The 23090-nt window shown below is 38.0% G+C and overlaps 1 protein-coding gene across 1 annotated transcript in view; it reads left to right on the top strand.

Annotated features, from left to right (window-relative positions):
• The window catches only part of ctnna1 (catenin (cadherin-associated protein), alpha 1), a 77765-nt gene that overhangs the window by 38633 nt on the left and 16042 nt on the right, over positions 1-23090 (top strand). Inside the window, exons 8-15 of the mRNA XM_042218433.1 lie at positions 2486-2566; positions 2856-3008; positions 8759-8851; positions 9357-9513; positions 10379-10579; positions 13763-13914; positions 17182-17292; positions 19628-19809. Of these exons, the coding sequence (XP_042074367.1) occupies positions 2486-2566; positions 2856-3008; positions 8759-8851; positions 9357-9513; positions 10379-10579; positions 13763-13914; positions 17182-17292; positions 19628-19809 (1130 nt within the window). The remainder of the gene's footprint in view (positions 1-2485; positions 2567-2855; positions 3009-8758; positions 8852-9356; positions 9514-10378; positions 10580-13762; positions 13915-17181; positions 17293-19627; positions 19810-23090) is intronic.

Below are 23090 nucleotides of genomic sequence, written 5' to 3'. Positions count from 1 at the left end.
TGTCCCTATAGTTCTTCATTATTTAATGTTTGGTTGAGATGCGTTTTGGGGTATATGCATCAAATTAAATTGCAATCAGGCAGACTACTTAGCAGAAATGGTATGAAGAACAGATGGTATCCTCCTCAAAGTTGGTTCTTCGGCTCCAGTCTCCTTAAATTGATCTGATCTGGATTTTAAACATTGTTATTTAATGAAAGCACGTAACAATGCACACTGATCACTGATTGGTGATGGTGAATTCCATATTTTCTGATTTTTCACAATTTAAGTTGGAACACAGAAAAAGTAAGCCCCATCATTATCTGGCGGTGAATTTGCAGGTTATTTGTCCTGCATGTTGCTGTATTTTTCCACATCTATTTTAGCCTGCATCCTCAAAATGGGAGAAAACATGTAAAAATACTAAGACCTTACAGGAATGTTCCATCTGTCTGTGTGTCGTCTGCTTAGTGGCAATTTGGCGTGTTGCAAAAGTAAATTTTAAAAAGGGGAAAACATTAAATTATACTTAATTTGTACTTAAAGTTCAATAAATGTATAACTTATAACTAATCCAACTAAGATGAACTTTGAAAAGCAATAATGTTGAATTGTTGAAAAGCAATAATATTGACTGCATATTATTTGACTCTTAGAGCAGACTCTTGTTTACATTGAAACACTAGTGGGTTTTTGTTGAACGGGATGTTCCTAAATCTGTCCTAAAGGAGATGGATATACTCACCTGGCTATCATAAAAGATTCTACAGAGAAACTGCTTCCATAATGAGCACCTGAAGAAGTGCTTTAGAACCCCTTGGCGTGGAAATGAAATATAGGCTAGGCATGAATGAAATAGGATTGAAAGTGTTGGGGCAAAGCAGGCTAAAGCACTACCACAGCACTGTATCCAGCCAGCACAAAATCACAGGGGATTAGTGCTGTGGAGCTCCATGGCCCCTAACTGTGTGCACAAGCCCCCAACGGGCATAAGGCAGTGGGGGATGGGGTAGGTCAATGCTACCGCCATCCATGGTGTTACGTTGCAGTTGATTTAAGCATTATAAAGGGAAAGAAGAGCCCAGAGTCCAACTGGTCCTTTGCCTTTACTCAGACCTTTCCTGTCCATCTAATTTTGCTCTAATTTTATGGCTCTCCACTATCTGGGAATTTTCACTCTTTCTCACTTTATCTTCTCAAGCGTTTCTAAAAGTTTTCAGTGTTTTTCTTTTGTACTTTGCAGAATGTGATCAAACATCTCTCTACTAAAACTACTCAGTAGTTACGAATGTGTTCACTGCAAGGCAGCCCCTGAGTGCTTGTGTGGATACAACTAAGAACTTATTTAAACCAGAAATGGATGCATAGGTTTAAATGTATAAGACTGATATGATTTTGGGCCTTTATGACTTTCCCAAAGTTGGTCAGTGCTTTTGTGTAGCAACAAGTCACCTCTACTTGCGTCACCTTATGATAGCCAATCCAGTCCTTACTTTGTTCTCAGTAGTTTCCACAGTTGGGAGCTAATGTTGGCCTTTAAAGCTTGAAGATAAATGGCTTATTCTAATACAAAATGACCAAAGGACTTGGGCAGCATTGTAATAAAAATTAGTGAGGGGGAATAATGAAACAAAATGAGCACTTGTAATATTATTAACCCTGAATCAAATTAGAATCACAAATGTGACAAATATAAAATGATTTAAAACTGTTTCAAGTTTGACAGCCCATTGGATTTAGAAACCTTGGCTGTTACCAGACTACTTTTAATGTTGTACGCAGGTCTTTATAGCATATCCATGAAGAGCGCTGTGGTGGTAGAGAGGCTTTGAAAGGATTTGGGTAGCTTCCCCCCCCCCTTCAATAAAATTTTGGATTTTAAAAGCAGTTTGCAACCAACAGAAACACGTAAGAGGATGCATTGCACATTAAATATGACACTGATATAATGCAAAGAATCTTTTTTTTTTAATAAAAGCCAATGTGGTGGCTGTTGCCCTGTTTACTTTCAGTGTGTATACATTATTAATTTAAATTGTTAGCTGGTATTCTGTCGGTGCATTACTTGCTGTGAGTCGGTGGAGGATGTCATTGTTTATTGGAGAACAAAATGAACAATAACTGGAGGCTTCAGAAATGAACTGGACTTGGTATCTCCAAACATTAGCTCCACAAAGCAGAATAGCTCAAGCTTGTTGAAAATTACATTTCATTTCAGAGTAACACCTACAGGGTGACCCAAGTCAGCTCTAGAAGAGTTTGGGTGACGTTAAAGTATAAATTGTATAACTACCCTGTTGGTTTAAAAATGAAAAGATGCAAGGGATGATTTACAGATATGAATATTTTTGTCATTTTGCCTTTTATTTACTCAAGACTGTTTAATATTTTAGGTTTGATATTGATTTAATTTGATCTGATCCCAAGACTTTTCAGGATTTTTGACACATGAGCTGGTCACCGTTATTCTACTCACTAATTACTTCTTTTTTCCATGTTTCAGGCGGGAAGAAAGGACAGAAGCGATGCTCTGAACACTGCCATTGATAGAATGACAAAGAAGACTAGAGACCTTCGCAGACAGGTACTTTTTTTTTTTGTGAACTTCCTTTTCCCTCTTTCCACTAGGTCTTCAACTTTAAACTGTAGTGTTTGCGCTCAGTGAACTTTTATTGGAAAAAACAAATCAAATATTTATTTTTTTTACTCCAGCCTTTTGAAGTTTACCAGCAAACCTCAGGAGACTCTTGTCTCTCATAATGTCAGGATGTAATCTGTAGTTCAAAAAAGCTGTGGTAGACATCAGTCTGTATGTAAAGGATATGCACCAAGGGCATTCTAACGCTTTTTCAAAAAATCATCTTATTTCACAGCTGCGCAAAGCTGTGATGGACCATGTCTCTGACTCTTTCCTGGAGACTAATGTTCCCCTCCTGGTCCTCATTGAAGCTGCTAAGAATGGCAATGAGAAAGAAGTTAAGGAATATGCTCAGGTGTTCCGTGAGCATGCCAACAAACTGATTGAGGTATTGTATGTTTTTCTTTTTGTTTGTGTGTTTTGTTTTTGGGTTTTTTTGTTTTCCCTTCCTCTTCCTCTCTCTCCAGTGCATTTGCAGTCAGAACCTGACCCACCCCCAGATCATAACACTCAAATGCTTCAACTCTATCCCATTAGTATTGCATATTTAATTTTTATTGTTTCTGTTCTCTGAGATAAAACTTGTGATAAGACTATAGCATTATTGTCCCTTTAAAAGGCTTCTTTAAAGGTCTTTGGTCAATTCAGTCTGATGTTGGTCACACTCTCGCACACAAACATTAAATAAAGAAATGATAATTATTAAACTTAATATTTAAGGAGCTCTATTGCAGATCCTGGATCCTTTTCCCCCTAAAATGAAAAATAATAAATTGCTATGTGGCCAAAGACATCAAAATTGCTCTTTCTTTATTATATAATAATAATAATGGATTGGATTTATATAGCGCTTTTCAATGCACCCAAAGCGCTTTACAATGCCACTATTCATTCACTCTCGCACTCACACACTGGTGGAGTATGAGAAACAAAAAATATATTTAGATCATTATGAAACCGTTTCAGGCTGTCATAGTAGTCACGTGAGTAATCTTTAAAATCTAGTTTTGAGTCCATAACCTTCCACTAACAGACGAGAATGCAATACATGGTAAAAAAAAAAAGAATTCAAGATGCAAGGAGAAAAGCAAAGTAATGGACTCGATAGGCAAGAAACTAACAGAACATTCAGCCAGGCTCATTAGTGGTCTTTCCTTCCGTTCCTCTAATGCCTGTGTAGAGCATCATATGACATTTGAAAGTGACTTCTGTCTATGGGCATATTGCCATGAGTATAGCTGGATATGTTAGACTAGCCAGGACAAGCAACATGCATATTCACCAGGGAAACCATTGAAGCATCAGAAGGAAAGGGGGAGTGGGCAACAACACTGGGGAGTAACCCCTTAAGTAGCACCCGAAGGCCTGAGTGTCATATGTGGCATTAGAGCACTAGACCTTGCTAATGCATGGTTACTATTTGTGCTTGTAACACTTAGAAACACAAGGGGGGAGTGTGTGATTTAAAATAAATAAATAAATAAAAAAAATTACATTTAAACTAAAGTAGTTTTGGCTTAAATTTGTTATGAACTTTATGGAGAAATTTCTTTTAGTAATTTTTGCTTACAGTTTTCATTTTCATTTGAATATACATGTTGTATGATATCCATCTAAGAATAGAAGGTGCATCTGTAAAAACCGCTTATCAACAGCACAAAAGAAAAACTGTACAAATGATGTTTAAAGAATGTAAACTCCAAATACTGTCTATTTTAAAGCTGGGGTTCGTTGTGGTAATTGTTGCTATCATGACTTTAACTAGAATATTTTACTTCCAAAGTCTCCATATCTGCAGTTGAACTGAGCTCCTACATCAGTCTAGTTGTACTAAAATATTTATCAGCAAAATATGTTTTTGTCATACATAAATTAGGAATGCTAGTAGTGTAGTAAAGCCACTGAACAGCATCTTGGCACTGAGTTGATGGGCATCATTATGGTAGAGTTTTAAGCACTGGGCAAAGTAACTTTCTTGCTCATTACGCATTTTCTAAAAGGGAGCCAGTTGCCATAAATTCCCATTTCAAAATCTACATTAGGAGATATTCAGTGTAATCTAGCAGTTTATCCTCCACATTCTTTCTTTAGTGTGTTCCTTCCAAAAAACGACAAACATCAACTGCTGCAACACAAGCGTTCACAACCTAAGTTGATGTATGCCTTCAAACCTAGAGAGAGCCCAGCTCTAACTAGGACCTGGGAATTATAAATCATGTTTTGCAACAGCCTCGACAGAAGTTGCATACGTTACTCTTCATTTTGGCTAAAGATTTCTGCCTTTGTAGAAGCTGCCAACATTGCATTTTGTCATTTTTACATTAACCTTTTTAATTATTTTTTTTATGTATCCCATCCCTGGTTAATATGATTGGCAAAAGCACACAGTCAAGTATTATCTCACTTCTCAGGAAAATTATTCCTGTAAGCCAACATCAATACAATCGGCTGAACAGTAAGCAGTTCACAGTAGACCTCTTGGCTTTCACCTTTAAATAAAAATGGTTGACATTTACCTTCAAATGCATGGTAGGAAGTAGGTATTGAACTGTGCTGTGGGCCGCTCTAGATTAGAGCCTTTGCCAAACAATATATATGCAAATCAATAGAGCTGGAAAGACTAGAGAGAGAAGTTGAAACATGTTTGTTTCTTTATAACATATGGAACAAAAATGCTTTAAATGTAGGATGTCCTCTGTTCAGTAGCAGGAATAGCAAAGAGCAACCAGTCTCTGGCTGTGTTTTGTATGACATCGCAGGTTGCACAATTGTAGTCTGCCGTAAGGCAAATGGCCTATTACATTACACACATTTTTATGAAAGCTACATTATGACTGACCCATATTTAGAGAATGAGGGGGATACAAAAAACTGAATTCAATTTGGCATGCACCAAGCTGTGTAAGGCTCTCATCCAGGCAAAGGGATGGTTGTCACATTATGCAGAGGGTTACTTATTTACCTCATTTAGATAAGTTGTTTGTTTTTGAGTGCACACTCAGTTCTGAAATATAAGCTTTGGAGTGTGAAGCCACTATAAGTCATAAAGATGTGCTACATAGCAGGTTGAGATGCAGAGATGTGCATTACTGATGGTATAATCAGCAGTGGAAAGTGAATTTACTGGTAAACCCCACCTAAGGATTTCTTTTGTTTAAGAAAAAAAAATAAGCATTGCCCTAAAGCTGGCTTTTTTTAATGTTTTAAAAAAACAACAACAACAAACTTGCACCCATTATCCATAACTCTAAAACCGGTCACTAAATATTGTGTTCCCTCATGTCAGTAAAACAACTCTTGGTAATCAGCTTTTCCATGAGTGTATTTAATCTTACCTGTCAGTGGTATTATGTCATTGACATGTGAATGACCAGTTGTACACCCTTTTATTTTAAAAAGATTTGGTGTCTGAATACCTTATCCATTAGACCTCAACATCAATAACTTTTTTTTTTTAAGCTTGATGTATGGACGGTCACACTGCAGTTGTATACTTGGCTCAATAGCACTGATACTAAACCACTGCAGTGATTAAGATATTTTATGCTAAATATATTATCCATGATATTAGCATAAGTTTGTAGTTTGTTGGATTATCTGTCCTTAGTGCAACTGCTTGATTGGGATAACTGTTACAGGGCCATAGTTATTTCAAATAAATGCAACCCCAGTGTCTCAGCTTTAACATATGTTTGGTATGTTCACTGTGAGAAATATGGGTTTGAGATTTGTAAATCATTGCTTTTTTTTTTCTCTTCACTTTTACATTTTACACAATGTCTCAGCTTTCTTGGAGTTGGGTTTGTACGTATTGTTGATGACAGAGTACTTCTTTAACAAGGGGTTGTGTATTAAGGAATAGCTCTGTAGGACAGGAAGGTAAGAAAACGGGTGCACTTTTGTAATTGTTTGCATAGACTGTGAAGTCGGGCTCCCCTGATACTTTAAATGGTATGGTACAGTGTTGCAAGTGGAATGGCATCTCTCTATGCAGAAACATCTCCTTTCCCAGTGGTTCACAGGGGGCGTCATCAAAAGCTTTTGTGAAAGATCGTGCAAGTAAAAACACAGGTCTTTCCAGTTTTTCTTCATGTAACCACTCTTCATTCGTCCTCATGGATTACTAAATGTTCTCCCTCTGGTTCCAGTATGTTTGAATAGCGATGTAGAATATGTTTATATCAATGTTTCAGTGCTTTAGCTACACAGTGAAGAAAGTGCTTCTCATCAACAAATTACTCAGACATTTTAAGGTTTGAAAGGGGCTCCTCAATGCAATACTTTGGCAGCCAGTGATGCACCAGCCCATCAAATAAGATGTTTTTTGTTTTTTCTAATAAGTATTATTTCCCTGTCTGTTAATGGCACCAGAGGAAGAAGAATATCATCACAGAAACCTGTTTTTGAATAGAAGTTGATTAAAGGAAAAAGATAAATTGAATGCCTAAGCTGAGCTTTGTTCATTCCTTTTCCAACCTCGTGTTTTTGCTCCAATCAGACATATTATTAATGTACGTTTTAAAATTCAGTGTGTCACCTTGGCTGACAGTTTTGTTGTGCTTTTTGACCCAGACGTCAGTAAAGTAGTAAATTAGTGACCAAACTTTAACAGATTTATGTGTGGGAATACAAAAATAAGAGCAAAGCTGTTGGACTCCTAGTGCTTTGCTGTCATGAGTTGGTTTAGTCCTTTGTAATTGATTATGTTTCAGCACATTTTCTATCTGTTGAATAATCCCATTTTGGCGCAGTTCCTCACATCCCAGGCATTCTGTTACAGCATTGCTGCCAGTATATGCCAACCAAAATGGGAATCTTCAAAGCCTTTGACCTAAATTTATGTCGCTATAAGTAGATGTCTAATGTAAAACTTGAGTATGAAAGACTATTTAGAGATAATTGTAGGAGAGCTTTATTTTAGTCAAGACAGAAAAAAATTACTGATGTTAGCAGCTGCAGGCAAGATTTGCTTAGTTTAGCACTCCCGTTCTCACTCTACTGCTCACTTTTTGAAAGTGTCATTAATATTTGCCTCTCCAGGAGCGTAATGGCAATCTGGCAGTCTTGTGATTCAGTCACTGAGAATAACGATATCCTTGAGTTAACCAGCTACAACTTAGATTTCCATTTGGTGAAATTTACTTTTATTCTGGGAATTGAATACAGAACTTTCCCAACAGCTGGGCTTTTGTTTTTCTTCCTACTTTTTTGGTTTCTCCCTCTGTGTCATCATATTGTATCCTTTTTAGCAGCTTTATAAATTAATCCACAGCAGTGGGTTTGTATTCCACAGGGATTAGTTGTATTGCAGAGCTGCTCCATTTCTGACGGAAGAATCCCTAAACCAGGCTACCATAATGAACTTATCCAAGTTTAATTATGTATCTACAGTATGTATGGCGTTTGTTTCTGTTTTTTCTCAAAATTAGTGCCGTGCCCCGTTCAAAGGGCTGCCTTTATTCAGAACAGGCTCGCAGCATCTGAGATTTGTGGCGAGAGGAATGGTAACAAAATGGATAAATGATTTGGGTTGCTAACACCCACTCTGCTTGAGCCAACACTGCACTTATTGGTTCCTGTGAGTTAGAGGGACCATTTCAAGCAATGGAAAGACAGACACTAGCAATTAAGTGTTTAAATTTTCATATTGTGATTATTTTCTTATCACAAATATCAATATTTATCACAGCTATCGGTTTTGTTACTTGCTGTGAAAATGTGCTGAAAGTATATTAAAACAAACTGAAATTGTCTTAACAAATGTTATATTGATTGAGGTTTATAAACAAAAAAAGACCACCACTGAATATGAACAATTTAGTTTTGACTGTGGTTTTCTTCCTTTTTATTTGAATAATTTATAGCTCCACACCTCAGCCAAGCGTGATACAAAGCTTTGTACTGAAAACAAACATTTATACTAGTTTGCATATGAGTAGTTTTAGCGACTTCACACACCTTAAATAATTATCAAGAATCAATGTACACAACACAGGAAGGTTTTTCTTTCTTTTGTTTTTGTTCTTGGTTTGTTTGTTTTTTGAAGCAGGGTAATCACACATGTTGTTTTTTGTTTTTTTTTTTTTTTTGTGAGATTTCTTGCCTTTGGTTAACAATTTTGTTTTTTGTTCATTGTAGGTGGCAAATCTGGCATGCTCCATTTCCAACAATGAGGAAGGGGTAAAGCTGGTCCGTATGGCTGCATCTCAACTGGAAAGTCTTTGCCCCCAGGTATGTTTGCCCCCAGCTGTCACCCAGCTCAGGTCTTGGAGCACATCCAAAAGTCAATAAATTTAATTGCAAGCACATACTGTCTTCAGCAAACAACAGTTGAAATCTGTTTACGTCTCTAACCTCCCGTGTGTGTGTGTGTGTGTGTGTGTGTGTGTGTGTGTGTGTGTGTGTGTTTTGCTTGTCAATCTTTTGACCATTGAGTCCATTTTTTTCCACACACCTGCTGCTAACGCTCTTTTTAAGCTCATCTAATGAGTCCCATTCATCCTGAGCCATGATATCCACAGATGTTTCTTAGTCCAAAACAAACAATCTATTATTTTTGCCCTAGTCAGTATCTAAAAACACTCCCTGTAATCACCTCTAGAAATTAATTTTCTTCCTAATTCAATCCTAACATTGAGCTAGGGAATGGGGTCTTCGTGCAATCAACCTATGCTAATGTTGTGGCTCAAGGCTATGTTGTAATTGAGCTTTAATGGTTGTAATTGGGTGATTACAGGTGATTAATGCAGCGTTAGCCCTCGCTGCCAAGCCCAACAGTAAGGTGGCCCAGGACAATATGGATTTGTTCAAGGAGCAGTGGGAGAAGCAGGTTCGTGTCCTCACTGATGCTGTCGATGACATAACCTCCATTGATGACTTCCTTTGTGTGTCTGGTAAGTCTTGTTCATTTGCATGTCATAGCCATGAGGAAACAAAATAAGTTTTTCCAAATAGTTGTAATGGTCTGGATTTTATTATTCGTGATGCTTATAGACTAAACGCAGTGCATAACGGAGGAAAAACCTTTTTATAAGGTCTGTGGTAGTAGTGTTTCCTCGTGAGTCGCAGTCACGCTGTACACTTCTCAGATATATATATCTGATGTGGCTTTAGCAAAATGTTTAAACGTAGAAGACCATATTTGTCACCATTATCCACACAACAGAGTGATTGAGATTGTAGTGCAGTACTAACCACTGTTATTTGATTTAAAATATAACGTATGTATGTAAGATGCATAAGCCATCTTAATTCTCCCTTTGTCCAACAACAAGCATCGGTTCACTCTCCAAGGTATCATTATGCGCTATAGAGAAAAACCCAGAAGCATGAACAGAACTACATCTATATTTGACATCCTGTCATGTATGTTGAAGCACACAAATGGTTTAGAGTCCTCATTAAGCATTAAGCAGAGTGGCTTCTCTGACCTCCAGCCAAGGACAGACTGTAATTTACACAGTGGACATCTGCATTTTATAGGCGGCTCATTAATAAGTATTCTAAGAATTGGTTTTCAAACCCATACCTTCCAACAAACACATATTATGTACTTGAGTTTTTCAGTGGCTTTTAATTTCAGGACTAACTCAGGAATGAGAACTTCCTAATAATCTTTTTTTAGACTGTCACATTATGTGTCATATTATACTGTAGTCTTTTTGATTAAATTAAAAAAAAAGTGTGGGTGTGTGTGGAGAGGTCTGTCCGTCCGTCCGGGCTGTACACTAATAATTTCACACTGCTTTATGTCCCCAGAGAACCACATCCTGGAGGATGTGAATAAGTGTGTCATCGCTCTGCAAGAGAAAGATGTTGATGGTTTGGACCGTACCGCCGGGGCTATTCGAGGCCGTGCTGCCAGAGTTGTCCATGTGGTTACTTCAGAGATGGACAATTATGAACCTGGAGTCTACACAGAGAAGGTTTTGGAGGCAACAAAGCTCCTTACTGATACAGGTACCACAGAAACAAATAAGTTTACTACTAAATAAATTTAGACAAATACTGAGAGGGTAGGCACGGTAACACTTGCTAATGTAGGTTACTCCAAGTAAAACGAGAAGGCAGTGGGTCCATGGGCATGGATGGCGTCATGGTTGCTGTGTCCATATTTTATATACATTGTGTGGTTAACACTTATACCGTATTTTCTGCACTATAAGGTGCACTTAAAATCCTTTAATGTTCTCAACTCGGCAGTGCGCCTTATCTGGTGCGGCTTATCTATGAATTCTGGCTGTTTACTGACTTCGAGCCGGTTTTATGTGGTACACGCCACTCAAAAATCTGTGGAAATGTTTTAGTAGGACTTTGCTGAGCTACGAAGCCGCACCGCTTGATGGATTGTCTGAGCGTTATGGCTACCGTATTCAGGAGCCTCGCGGCTCATAGTAATCTGGGTCCAAAACTCAGTCCGCGTCAGGTCCCAAAGTCAAACGAACACTGTAAATTCTTTCATTTTTAATAAAATGATCAGTGTTGCTGCTTTACCAGGTGTAACAATTAAGTTTAACATCCAGGCATCCATGAAAACAGAATATATTAAATTTAACGGAGTTAGAAGTTAGCAGAAAGTTAGCTCGCTAGTTTTGCTAGTTAACTAAACACGATATATCATGTTCTGACTGAGAGATTTCTGGGGGGAAAAGGAAACGTACAGCTCTGCTATCACTTCCAACATGAATCAAGACAGAAAACTACACAATAGTGACGTTTGTAGGGTTACTGAAGTTGGGCTAGATGGTATATAATGCTGTGCTAGTGATTGCTAGCGACACAGCTATGTTAGCATACCAAAGCATAACACAGTGAACCTGGAGAATGAACACTAACTTTTTTCCACTTGATAAAAGTTCCCAATTTGGTTTTTTTTTTTTTTTTTTTTGACAAATGAAATTGCATGGAAAATTACTGTAAACGGACCAAACTTCAGTAGGGGAGAACAACTGAGATAATCCAGCCACAATATGAGGTTAGTCATTAATATAAGATAACCTCTATTAGTCCCACACGTGGGGAATTTGTTTTGTTACAGCAGAAAGTGGACAGTGCAAAGTTACATAGCAAAAGTTAGAAAAACACTGGAACAACATATACCGTTGTTCCATCTTATGGTCCGAAAAATACGGTATTTATGATCTACTTACATGGACTGACACACTAGGGGCCATAATGGCATGAGCGTGATAGTCTTTGATGTCTGTCTTGTTTTTGTGTAAAAACGGTTGACAAGAGTATAAAAAGATTAACTACTAAAGGGCTTTAAAATAATAGGGTCCCCCAGTTAAGCTCTTGCAGACTAGGAGAATCTGTAGATCACAAGTTTGTTTGTTTGTTCTTTCCTAAGATTTTATTTTTATTTTGAGAATAGCTTTAGTTGCTTTCAAGAATGAGCTTATTTTGGTTATGCTTATATATTTATTATAGGTGGTGGTAGTACTAGTACAATACAAACGCAGCACTTTTTACAAACAGAACCAGAGGTATGCATGTTTAGACAGGTTGTCTGTAATGTGGTGCACTGTACTGTTGGAGTATTTGTGTACAAATTAGTAGTCATACACATGTATAAAGAATTTCCTTTAATTTTATCAAAAAGCCTCTAAAATCTTTTTATTTTTAAAAAGGTGGAGAGACCCTGCTCCATCCACTTTATCTTTGGTACATTGCCTGGTGCTAAAACCACACTAGTATCTGCCTCCAAAGTTGTTTCTCAGAAGTCTGCCCTTTATTTGATTTGTCTTTGCTTTGGATGTTTTTGAGCATTTGAGTGCTGGTGGCATTTTAAAAGGCAACTTGTATGAATCTAGAATTGGCTTGTGAAATGCAATTTTCTGTTGAATGAGCCTGAGACATTTTGAGCTCTTCCACAATTCATTATGGTGCATTGTGTGATATGGTCTCTCACACAGCTTGCATTACTAGTCAGTATGACATGACGGTCACTGTTAACCCTTCAGTAGTATTCCGTTTTAATCCAAATTATGACGTAATCAATCTGTCATAGGTTCAAAGACTGAGTCATATTACAGTTCCTTCCACCTGTGCTATTATATTGCAGTTTAATGTGTGAAGGTTTTTTGTCCTTCAAAGGACAAATTCCAAAAAATATTTTGCAATGCAATAGAGAGAGGGGGGACAATATTCACCAGGGCAAAAAAAAATCTTTTTTAGCCTCTATTTTCAGTTTGTCTGAATGTTGAGGTGCATTTATACAATGTTTTCCTCCAGTTAGTAAGAATGTTCAAAGTTCATTATCTATGGGTTCACTAACAATACAGTTATTTATTAACACTTTTTTTTTAAATGGGAACTTACTTGAAAGAGTCAATTGTGATAGTTTAAGGAGAGTAATCACTGTGACTGAAAAAGCCTGGAGGTTGTAAACACAAAACCAAATCTGCTTTTTAATCCTGCTGCTCCCTCCCTCAACATTTGCATCTTGACACCCATGATGTTCTCATGAAGTTGCAGCAAAATGCAACTCTCTTAATGCAGTGCTTTAAGTGGTGTCTATGCATATGTCCTGGTGAGTCCTCCAGAGCATTCTGTGCATTCATTTAAGGCATTGAGTAGACACCAGTGCAAATTTCATTAGGTTTAATATAACACTTTGTAATTATGAATTCTGACACCACTATCTTCGTTTGCATTTAATTTTAATTCAACATCAGACCAGAACTATTGTTCAATATTATCACTGGGGCGATTGATACTGATAAGTCGATTAATGTAATTTCCTTACTAGACTAACAGTATGTGTCAAGTAGCTTCATAACCCAAGTTACACTGAGAGAAATGTGATGGATGTAAAATGAAAAATAGGCCCAAGGTAAATTACTCTGATATAAGGATAAATATTTACAGAAGTGTATCTAACAACATTGTCAGTTCTGCTTATGGAACGCTATCTGATCAGTTTTTACTGTAGGAAAAAAAGACCTACAGAGGTTTTCAGCATCAATACAGCTGCTTTATTATTTGTTTCTGACAGTACAGAAACGGTAGAAATGAGGCTTACATGTTAGTGAGTTGTGTACGGTTTACACTGCCGACACAATTATTTCAACATACAGCTGTCAGGAAAAGCCACATCAGATTGATAAAGGAACTGATCAACTTCATCTCTGCTTCCTGTAGTCATGCCACGGTTTACAGAGCAAGTGGAGTCTGCAGTGGAAGCCTTGAGTGCAAACCCCTCACAGCCTGTGGATGAGAACGAATTCATTGATGCATCGCGCCTGGTGTATGATGGCATTCGTGACATCCGTAAGGCTGTCCTCATGATCAGAGTGAGTTGCACAGTTTTGTTTTTGTTTGCATGTTTTTTCTTTCTTTTTCTTTTTTAAATCGAATTTATTATTTCTAATGCAAAGTAAGGCTTCATATTGTCATCTATTTTTCTCTTTCAAATTGTGACAGTGAGAGTTCTGACGGAGGATTTTTGATGTGGTTTTTAACAGCTTTTGAACAGAAGTCATATGCTTGGAGTTGCTCTATTGTTGCCACATGAGTAGTAATATCCAGATTAGCTTTTTATCTAGAATTGTGAGAACCTGTACACATGCAGTCTTGGGAACCTATGATTAACTTGTCTCAGGCAGTGGCCAACCTAATTGACCAGACTTGCAATTTCGGATAACAATGGGTTTAGTTGTCTGTGGCATAATGCCTTTTACTTGTGTCCCATGGATGAAGAAAACATTTCCATCAGGGTAAAACGTTTCATCATAGGATCACTAAGAACAGTTTGGGCATTCAATCACAAATGGACTCAATCCATATTTCCTCTAAAATAAAGAAAAGTGAAGGGGGGAAACCCACACAGCCTGTAGGAAATAAGATTCTGGGGGAAAGTTGTTTTTTTTTTTTTTTTTTTTTTTTTGTCTTTCAACATATTACCCCCTGTAGCTAAAGTACCTGAAACTGCCAAATTTGATTTCTCAGTAGGGAGCAAATTTCTTTAAACCACTTGTCATGTTTAACAGTACCAAATGATGTATTTATCACACTAAGATACAAAGTGCTGGTTGCTGTCTTCTATTATTTTCAACACTTTTTTTTAATCGAAAACACTAGCCTTGAGAGCACATTTTGTTTTGACAGTGGTCCTTAACTCTTATTAATAATCCTGCTCAACCACAAACAAAAAAAGCAATAACAAATGAAAAGAGGAACATTATCCTGCTTTTGCATTTTAATAAGTGTATGATTTAAGATGGAGGGTTTAATTGGCTTTCCTTAATTGAATTGCAGGCCAAAGAACTATATTTTAAGACTAATTTCCATCTGCCCTAGCTCCACTCTTCTTACCCTTTTTGTTTCAGACCCAGCGGTGAACATTGGGCTTATGGTTTGGGCTGAACACTACCTGGTAGATTTGTGGGCAGGTGTAATTTGGCGTGTGTGACTGTTAATGGGACTTATTAAGCAGCTTTGCTCATAATGTATCTGTTAGCTTTATTCTGCCTTTAAGTGCCAGCTGGAGAGACTGATGAGATTGAACCTTCACCCACCACTTTCTAGAGAATGCAAAGGAAAAAAATGGATTAGTGTTATCTCTGCATTTATGTTATTTCAAGCAGCATCTACACAGCACACTCTTTAATCTTAGACTTAATTACTGTTTGTTATAATAAGATTAAAGGCGTATCAAAAGCATTGATCTAGACTGATTCAATTGCAGGCTAAACTGTCATTCAAGGGTTTTTCTGTGGGCACGTTCAATTCTGAGTCCAAAGAAATATGAAATCCTCCTAACAGCTGCGCTGAGATGGCCACGAGACGGCTTCTCTTCAGGGCATGTCCACTCACATGTACAAACCCACCCTCTTGCTGTCTTTCTAAAAATCCCCACATGCAAGGCCCTAGTCTTAAATCAAAACAGACAAGAGTGTGGTTGGGGCTGCTTAAGATAGACTCATCTTTAACCTCTATAAGTAGTGCACAGACAGTCTGTTAGATGTCCCTTGAATATTTGACAGGCAGACAGACCCCTCTCCCAACCTCCAGTGACATCAGAGAATATGCCTCCTAGACATGAAACGGTCTCGAAGTCAGCGAGCCACTGACAGTTAGATACAGAGGGCAGCTGTTACCGTATGATTTGTGCGGTGCATCACAGCCCAAGGTGATTTTGCTGCCTCTGTCCTAAAAGAAGAAAAAATTGTCTCGACCCACAGAGGCTATGAGCAGAATGTCACAAAAAGAATAAAACTGGGGTTATTTCAGTGTTGAACTGTCTCATTCATATTTACAACAGGAGGGAAAAAAATTCTGGTTAAGGTTATGTCTGTTTTCCAGCTCTGTCATAATGCTATAATTTCACCTCTTGCCCTGTACACTTGTAATTATTGCATTTCAGATATCATCTGTACATGTATGCGTCATGAAGGCGTTACAGGTGACATGGATAATTGCAGCTTTCAGACACGGTAGAAATACAGAGAATTATCACCTAAAAACCTGATTAACATATTTTCCCACAATGTGGAAAAAGTGGGTTTTAACTTCATTTACCTTGACAGCAGGTTTTCAATATGTTGTCTTTTTTTAGACTGCAGGCTATTGTTGTCACTTCTCACAGTAGTTTCCCACTGGGTGCCCACCATGAGTTATGATTTCTGAGCCTCCCACGTTCACAGGTTATCTGTTGCACAGGCCGCAGCAGGTGATATCTCTGCCCCACTGAACAGCATTGTCTGAGTTGAAAGCGATGCCGATGAGTCACTATAGTTTTTGTATCTGAAACCATACCCATATTCCCTTGAGTACAAGAACATCTCTACATTCCCTAAAGCAGAGTAAGATTGTTCAGAGACTTTCAACTATTTTTTCATTACAGAAAGGAGGTAGTGAGAAAGCCGGATAAGCACAAGCCAGGGTGTCTGCATCCTAATGTCCCTTTATCTGTCCACATCATCTCCCCTGTTCCTACATATCAACTAACTTTTGCCTATCACTTAATATTGTATCTTGCCTGAAGCATAACCGGCAAAGATAAAGTTCATTTTATATATTAATAATATGGCAAATTGTTCCCTGTGGCTTGTTTTGCATTCAGGGCAAGAGGTAAAGGATCTGAGATGAAGTGGCAAAATTCTGGAAAAACACAATTCATGCCTCACTCGCCTTTCTGCAGATAGCGACAGATGGGCCTCTAAAGTGTTTTGCTCCCAATATGTTTCGTACCAGCTCATACCTTCATTTTCCCTCTCAAGATGCACAGGCAGCACATTACACTTGATTTACAAATTCATTTGGAGTTTACAGTTTCTCTACCAAGCTGTGGAGAGGGTAGACATTTATCTCATGCTGCCCTGTCTGGCAGCACTAAGGCATTTCTCATAGATGGTAAGCAGTTTTGCTATTTAATAGTGTTCACAATGCTGTAGTATGCCAATATTATTTTATGTTCCCCACTTATGTACAAACAGCTTTTTCTTACCTTATTCCACTTCATCTCCCATTTTTCTTTTCTCCCCTTCTCCTGGACTTTTTTTTTTTGGGATGTTTGTCTTTCTTTTGACATCTTCTCATGCTCTGTTGTCCTGTTACAGACTCCAGAGGAATTGGATGACTCTGACTTTGAGACTGAAGACTTTGATGTTCGCAGCAGGACCAGTGTGCAGACAGAGGATGACCAGCTTATTGCTGGCCAAAGTGCACGGGTATGTTGTTCAGAGGTTCTGATTCTGTATTTACTCCTCTTCCTCTAAAACGAAGGGTCATCAAATTGCAACAATACTTTGGGAAAAATTGTGAAATATCCCAGAGAGAAACACATCTCAAAAATGTATTTTCCTATGAGAAAATGGGTTGCTTCAGTGTGCGGCTTAACTGTATTTTTACATGGTTAAATATTAGCTCTGATACTGCATATTTCAGTATCACAGTTGAATATTGTCATCCAACTCTATAATTTTTATTTTTATTTTTTTTTTATATATATATATATATATATATGGTAGGTTTAAAAATATACTTGAGACAAATATCACTTGACTGGTGCAATAACATCAATTGGAATAGTTTATTTGAAGAGCAATTTCATATCTCTAATGAAATTTGAAGATGAGAAAAGTAGAACCAATACATTAGTCTTTCTATATTTGCAGGAAATATTTAGTCTTTTTTTAACAGTATTCTAATATTAATGCTGTCCCAGCCATTGTTTATTTTTCAAACACTTCACCCACGTACTTGGTGATGATGGCTTGTCTTCTCAATAGCTTATATTCAACTTAAAATGGACCTGTTATGCTTTTACTTACTTTCTGTTTCTCAAAGAATGCATGGCTATAGATAAGTAGGACTCTTTTTGGCCAATGCTAAAAGATGAGCTGTTCTATCGATACAGAGCAATGCTGGAGGATCAAAACTTTACATGAGTTTTAAGGAAACTGGCATCTTTAAGATATTTTTCTTAATATTTGGCCCCATTAATCTATCATTAAAATGTTATTGAAGAAAAGTGTCATAGTAGCCAAGCAGCTTTTTTTTTTATTTTATTCTGAGTCATGCAAGCTCTTGTGCACACGTAAACCTGTTTATAGGCTATATTAATTACCCGAAGACAGTTGGTGACTCCAGAATAATCTTTTGCTCACTCATTTTAGCTGTTTTAAAAATAGAGGTTTTTCACTGCAAATGACCTTTTTTAACAGTATTCATGGCAACAAGAGACATTCTTCACTCACCTTTAAGCATAGATTGGAAATGTAATAAAAGCAGACAAATATAAAGCTCAGCAACAACACATGTATGCAGATGAGTTGGAATAAATTTTAAATTTTTAAGAAATGACGATAATAAGTCAACTTTAAAGTACTGACTTCGTGTGAATTACGTCCTCCAGTTTGCTTTCCTTCAGTCATCCATGCCATCTGGCTCTTAGATACCATGTCACAGACGGAACCAGTGAATTTTTGTTGACTGAGCAGTCTGCACTCTGTGAACTACCCAAAAAGACTGAGCAGCTAGTTATTTTGTTTTCCCTGCGTGGTGTAACACACTGCGAATCCAATCTTTTGTGCCTCTGGACACCAGCTTTGTGTGTTCTTTTTGTCATGAGATTACTTCAATACAACATTCACTTGGATAGGACAGAACTGCAGTTCTACAGTATTTGTACTACACACCAAATTTGTTAAATTTAAGGTTAAACTTACTTGTAACTTTATATTTTAAGAATATAGAGAGATTGTACATGTCTTGATCTCAAAAATCCCTCATGGCTCCATCGGTACATTTCAAGTGTTTTTGTTGTTGTTGTTTTTAAATCGCCAAAGATGATCTATTTTGTTAGGTACAGTCTTTCCATCTGTGCACTGCATAAACAGCTCTTTTGAAGCTTATGTGCCTCTAGAGAGAGGGTCCCATTTATCAGCAATAGAATGAACACTTGTGTGATGATATTGGATTTCCTGCTCTTAAGTGTCTGCCTACTTTGGCCTGACAGGCTCATTCACTGAATGGCTGATGTCTGATTGCCTTTTTTTGGAAGCTGCCCTCTTACTCTCCAGTCCAAAAGGATGGATAAATATGGTGATAAATACATCTTAACGTGAATAAAGTAGTTGTAAATAACTCCCCTTATACTGGTCTTCAGTGGCCAGAGGTGGTGAGTTCATATTTTTCCAAGATATGTTACATATGACTCACTTGCTCTGAACATAATTTTGAACCCAGCTTTGAATTTTGGGGATGAGAGAACAACATTATTTACTTATTTATTCAGAGGATACTTCAGGCAACCGTTATTCAGGCACACTGCTGAAAAGCAAGTTACACACCAAATAGTGAACAATTATGCATGTGTTTAAATTCTAAATAAAGGGTCACACAGTTGTGTAGGATATCTTGCTGCCTTGATATTCTCAGGCGTGGTTTCAAACAAGACTCACTCATGGATTATGGCTGCCAAACTTATGTTCATGGTATCAGCAACAGTATGTTTGGGTCTAGTTTGCTAACCATCCATGCTTTTCATAAATCCTCCTTCAGGCTATCATGGCTCAGTTGCCCCAGGAGCAGAAGGCAAAGATTGCTGAGCAGGTGGCCAGCTTCCAGGAAGAGAAGAGCAAGCTGGATGCAGAGGTATCCAAGTGGGACGACAGTGGCAATGACATCATTGTGTTGGCCAAGCAGATGTGCATGATCATGATGGAGATGACAGACTTCACCAGGTTAGTGTTAGTGGACTGCTTTAAAGAATACCTTTGATTGGTAATTACTTTCATGTACTTGCACGGGGACAAAATACGTGCTGCATGTCAACTTCCCTCTTGCTCGCATTAATATTCTGTTGTTGTGCACTTCAGGCAAAATGCCTTCCAAGTCAGATTGCATATTTAACTTAAGCCTGTGTCAAATACAATCAGCCAGTAAGCCTACATTTGTTTTCCCAACATTTGCCCATATCTGCACAATGCTGTGCACCTAGTTTAGCAGTACCATTCATGCATCAGTGCCCTTTTCCTTGAGCAGCACTGTTGGTAGGATTTTGTGCTTGATTATTTTTCAGTCCTCCTTTAATCTTAATATGCACAGCCATAAGCAGTGTGTCAGATCTCCCTCTCTCCTGGTACATGAATAAAGCTCTGGAAATGGGGATTCGCCATCCACAGAGCTGCTCTAAAGTGGCTGTATTCACTCTTGGTAAATGGTTCAAGAGGTGAAGAGCTCAGCAGGGACAGGTGAGACATTTTACACCAAAAAAGAGAGACTACATTTGAGCTATGGGTCTAAGGAAAGTAAAATAAAGACATGTTAAATGTCATGATTTAATAATGTTATAAGCTGGTCAGCCACTTGTAATTACTGTCTAAATCAGCATTTTTTGTCAACATGCAAACTACTTGGAAGTGGAAGTGAGCTTGAAGTAAGTAGTAGATTCCCAGTGTTTTGGGTTTTTTTGGGTTTTTTTTACCTGTACACGGTCTTTTTTGTGCACATTTGGGACATTCGTTTTTATGCTATAGATGGTGAATAGTGCCTAAATTTGCTAAACTTCTATGTGCAAACTCTGTATCAGCAGCAAAATGAGAAAAGATTGACCTTAGTGTGTTGAGCCCAGATAGTCTTGTGGACAGATAGTAGCAAATGTAGTTAAACATGGCCTTATCCTGAAATTTTCATCAAGTCTGTTTTAGTGAACCTGTTGACATAAGAGATCTCGCCACTCTTGGCTCTGACTCTGCAGCGACATACACACCTTTGTACAGAAGTAGCAGCCAGTACCCTCCAAAGGCCTCATTAGAAATTTGGCTCCTTTTCACTTCATCCTGGTCTTTGCCATTTGCTAACAGATTTGTTGGCTTTCACTTCACATCAAAACGCATCAAACCATAAACAACAAATTCAGTGATTAAGTTCTCAGTGCTGCATGTGACGGCTTTCTTTATTGTTGTTTCATTGTTGGATACACAAGTAAGTTCAGGACCTTGAAAATTCACAAAGGATGTGATACTGGCTTTTTCTCTCACCCGCTGATGATAGAAAAGTGTAAATCGTGACCCTTGCCAAGTACACAGTGGGGGCTTGTCCAAAGGGATTACTGATTATGGTTCACCAACATCACCATCTCTACATTACCTTCTAGCTTACAGTGTAAGTGCATTTGTATGTTGGCATGCACAAGTGGACATTTTGACTGGCTGCCTGTATTTGCGTCTGACTATATTTGTATGGCTGTGCCTTTTTAAATTTTCAAGCAAATTACTCAGAGGACGTTGTGTGTCTAACTCTGAGTCACCTCCGTAATGATGATGAAATGCTGCCTCTCTATCTTAATCTTCTGAATGGGTCAAAGATCCCGTCTCCTTGGCCAAAAAAAGTGAATTGCTGGAAAGCTGTAGAGGATTTGAAATACTGACATAACCAGCAATCTGACCAGGGTTAAATAGGAAGCAGTCATGTTTGCTTGCAGTACTACTTATTCATGCAGAGGATTAAGAGAAAATCTTTTACATGACATGCAGATGATACTGCTCATCCTGGACTAAAATCAGTGCTTTTTAGTGAACTCGGACAGCCACATGCCTACTTCAGCTTTCATTATTTATCTAACAAATGCATTTTATCATTCGAAAATATTTTAGTTATACGTTTTCAGCCAAATATTGACAAAGCTATAATAAAAATAAGCATGACTAATAAATCTTTGAGAATTTCAGTCAGTACTTAAATACTGAAATGGCAGTATGAATGTGAGTGAACATTTGATGAGTTGCTTTGTTTGTAGCCTTTCACCTCTCTTACAGTTTGCAAAATGAAATCACAAAGTCAATTTATTAACCCAGTTAAACTTCAGTGAATGGTAACTCATGGACTATTTTTATGTGAGTAATAAAAGAGAAATGCTGTGCTCTATTAGATAGAAAATGAGGCACCTTCATCAATGTGATGAGCTGCTGACCTTATATGCAATTTCTTTATTTATCCTTTGAATATTTGAATTGAATTTATACATATAAGTCATACTTCTTCCAATTAGCACATTATATCCTCTCTGCTATGTTACTGCCATTTGAAATAAATTGAAAATGATGCTTTACAGATAGTTTTAACAGTCCACACAGTAACTGTGTGGAAGTTGTTCATTTAATCCCATAACTTAGCATTGTGGCTTTTCTTATTTGGCACTGTCAGGGAGTTTGGAATTGACTCTGTGTACGCTTGTCTCACATGCGTCCGTGTATGTGTGCGCGCGGGTTGGTCGACTGAGGGAACACGCATGGTCATTTGTCAGGCAGAATAAATGTCTTCACATTATGCCTTCACTCTCACATGCAGTGGTAGCACATGGAAGGTCAGTAGTTGGCTAATTCAGCCCGCGTCCAAATTATTGCCCCCACAACCTTGAGCTGGCACAAAGCACTGCCAAGGTTAATGCTGTATGAGGTAATTGATCCAGACCTCCCTCCTGACAAATCTGCAGAGAGTGACTGAGATCCTTGTTGACTCTGCATCGCTTATGGCTGTATGGCAGCTCTCATGAATAAGGCATATGTGTATAGCTTGGGAACATGCAACATATTTGAAAGCCACCTGTCACAGTCTTTTGATGTGGGATGCTTCACATTGACACACGGACAGCTGTGTGGACAGATATGGAAAATGATGCTTTAATTCTTTTGCTTTAAACAATTTTTTTTTAAGGAGGACATCATAGGTATATATTCGCAGTATAAAAATGATTACCATGTTTATGTATTCTAATGTGTTTTTTGGGGGCAAACTTCTGTATTATATTACCAACCTACAAATCTTTTTCTAAATATCGTCACAGCACCGTTAGCTCCATCTCCAGGGGTTGACTTGTCCCCAGGGAGCTTCCAGTATGTGCACTGACGCGTGGCCTTTTCCACTAGGACTCTGGCTTGCTTTACATCAGAGCAGCAGAGGGAGAGCATGAGAAGGGAAGGGTTGGAGATGAGATGAGAGGAGAGGGAAGAGGAAGCAAGAG

This window comes from Haplochromis burtoni, unplaced genomic scaffold, assembly GCF_018398535.1.
Source record: "Haplochromis burtoni strain Fernald_Lab_line unplaced genomic scaffold, NCSU_Asbu1 Contig_19, whole genome shotgun sequence".
NCBI classification, from domain to species: domain Eukaryota; kingdom Metazoa; phylum Chordata; class Actinopteri; order Cichliformes; family Cichlidae; genus Haplochromis; species Haplochromis burtoni.
The sequence above is the reverse complement of the archived record's forward strand: the minus strand, read 5'-3'. Positions and strand labels throughout refer to the sequence as shown.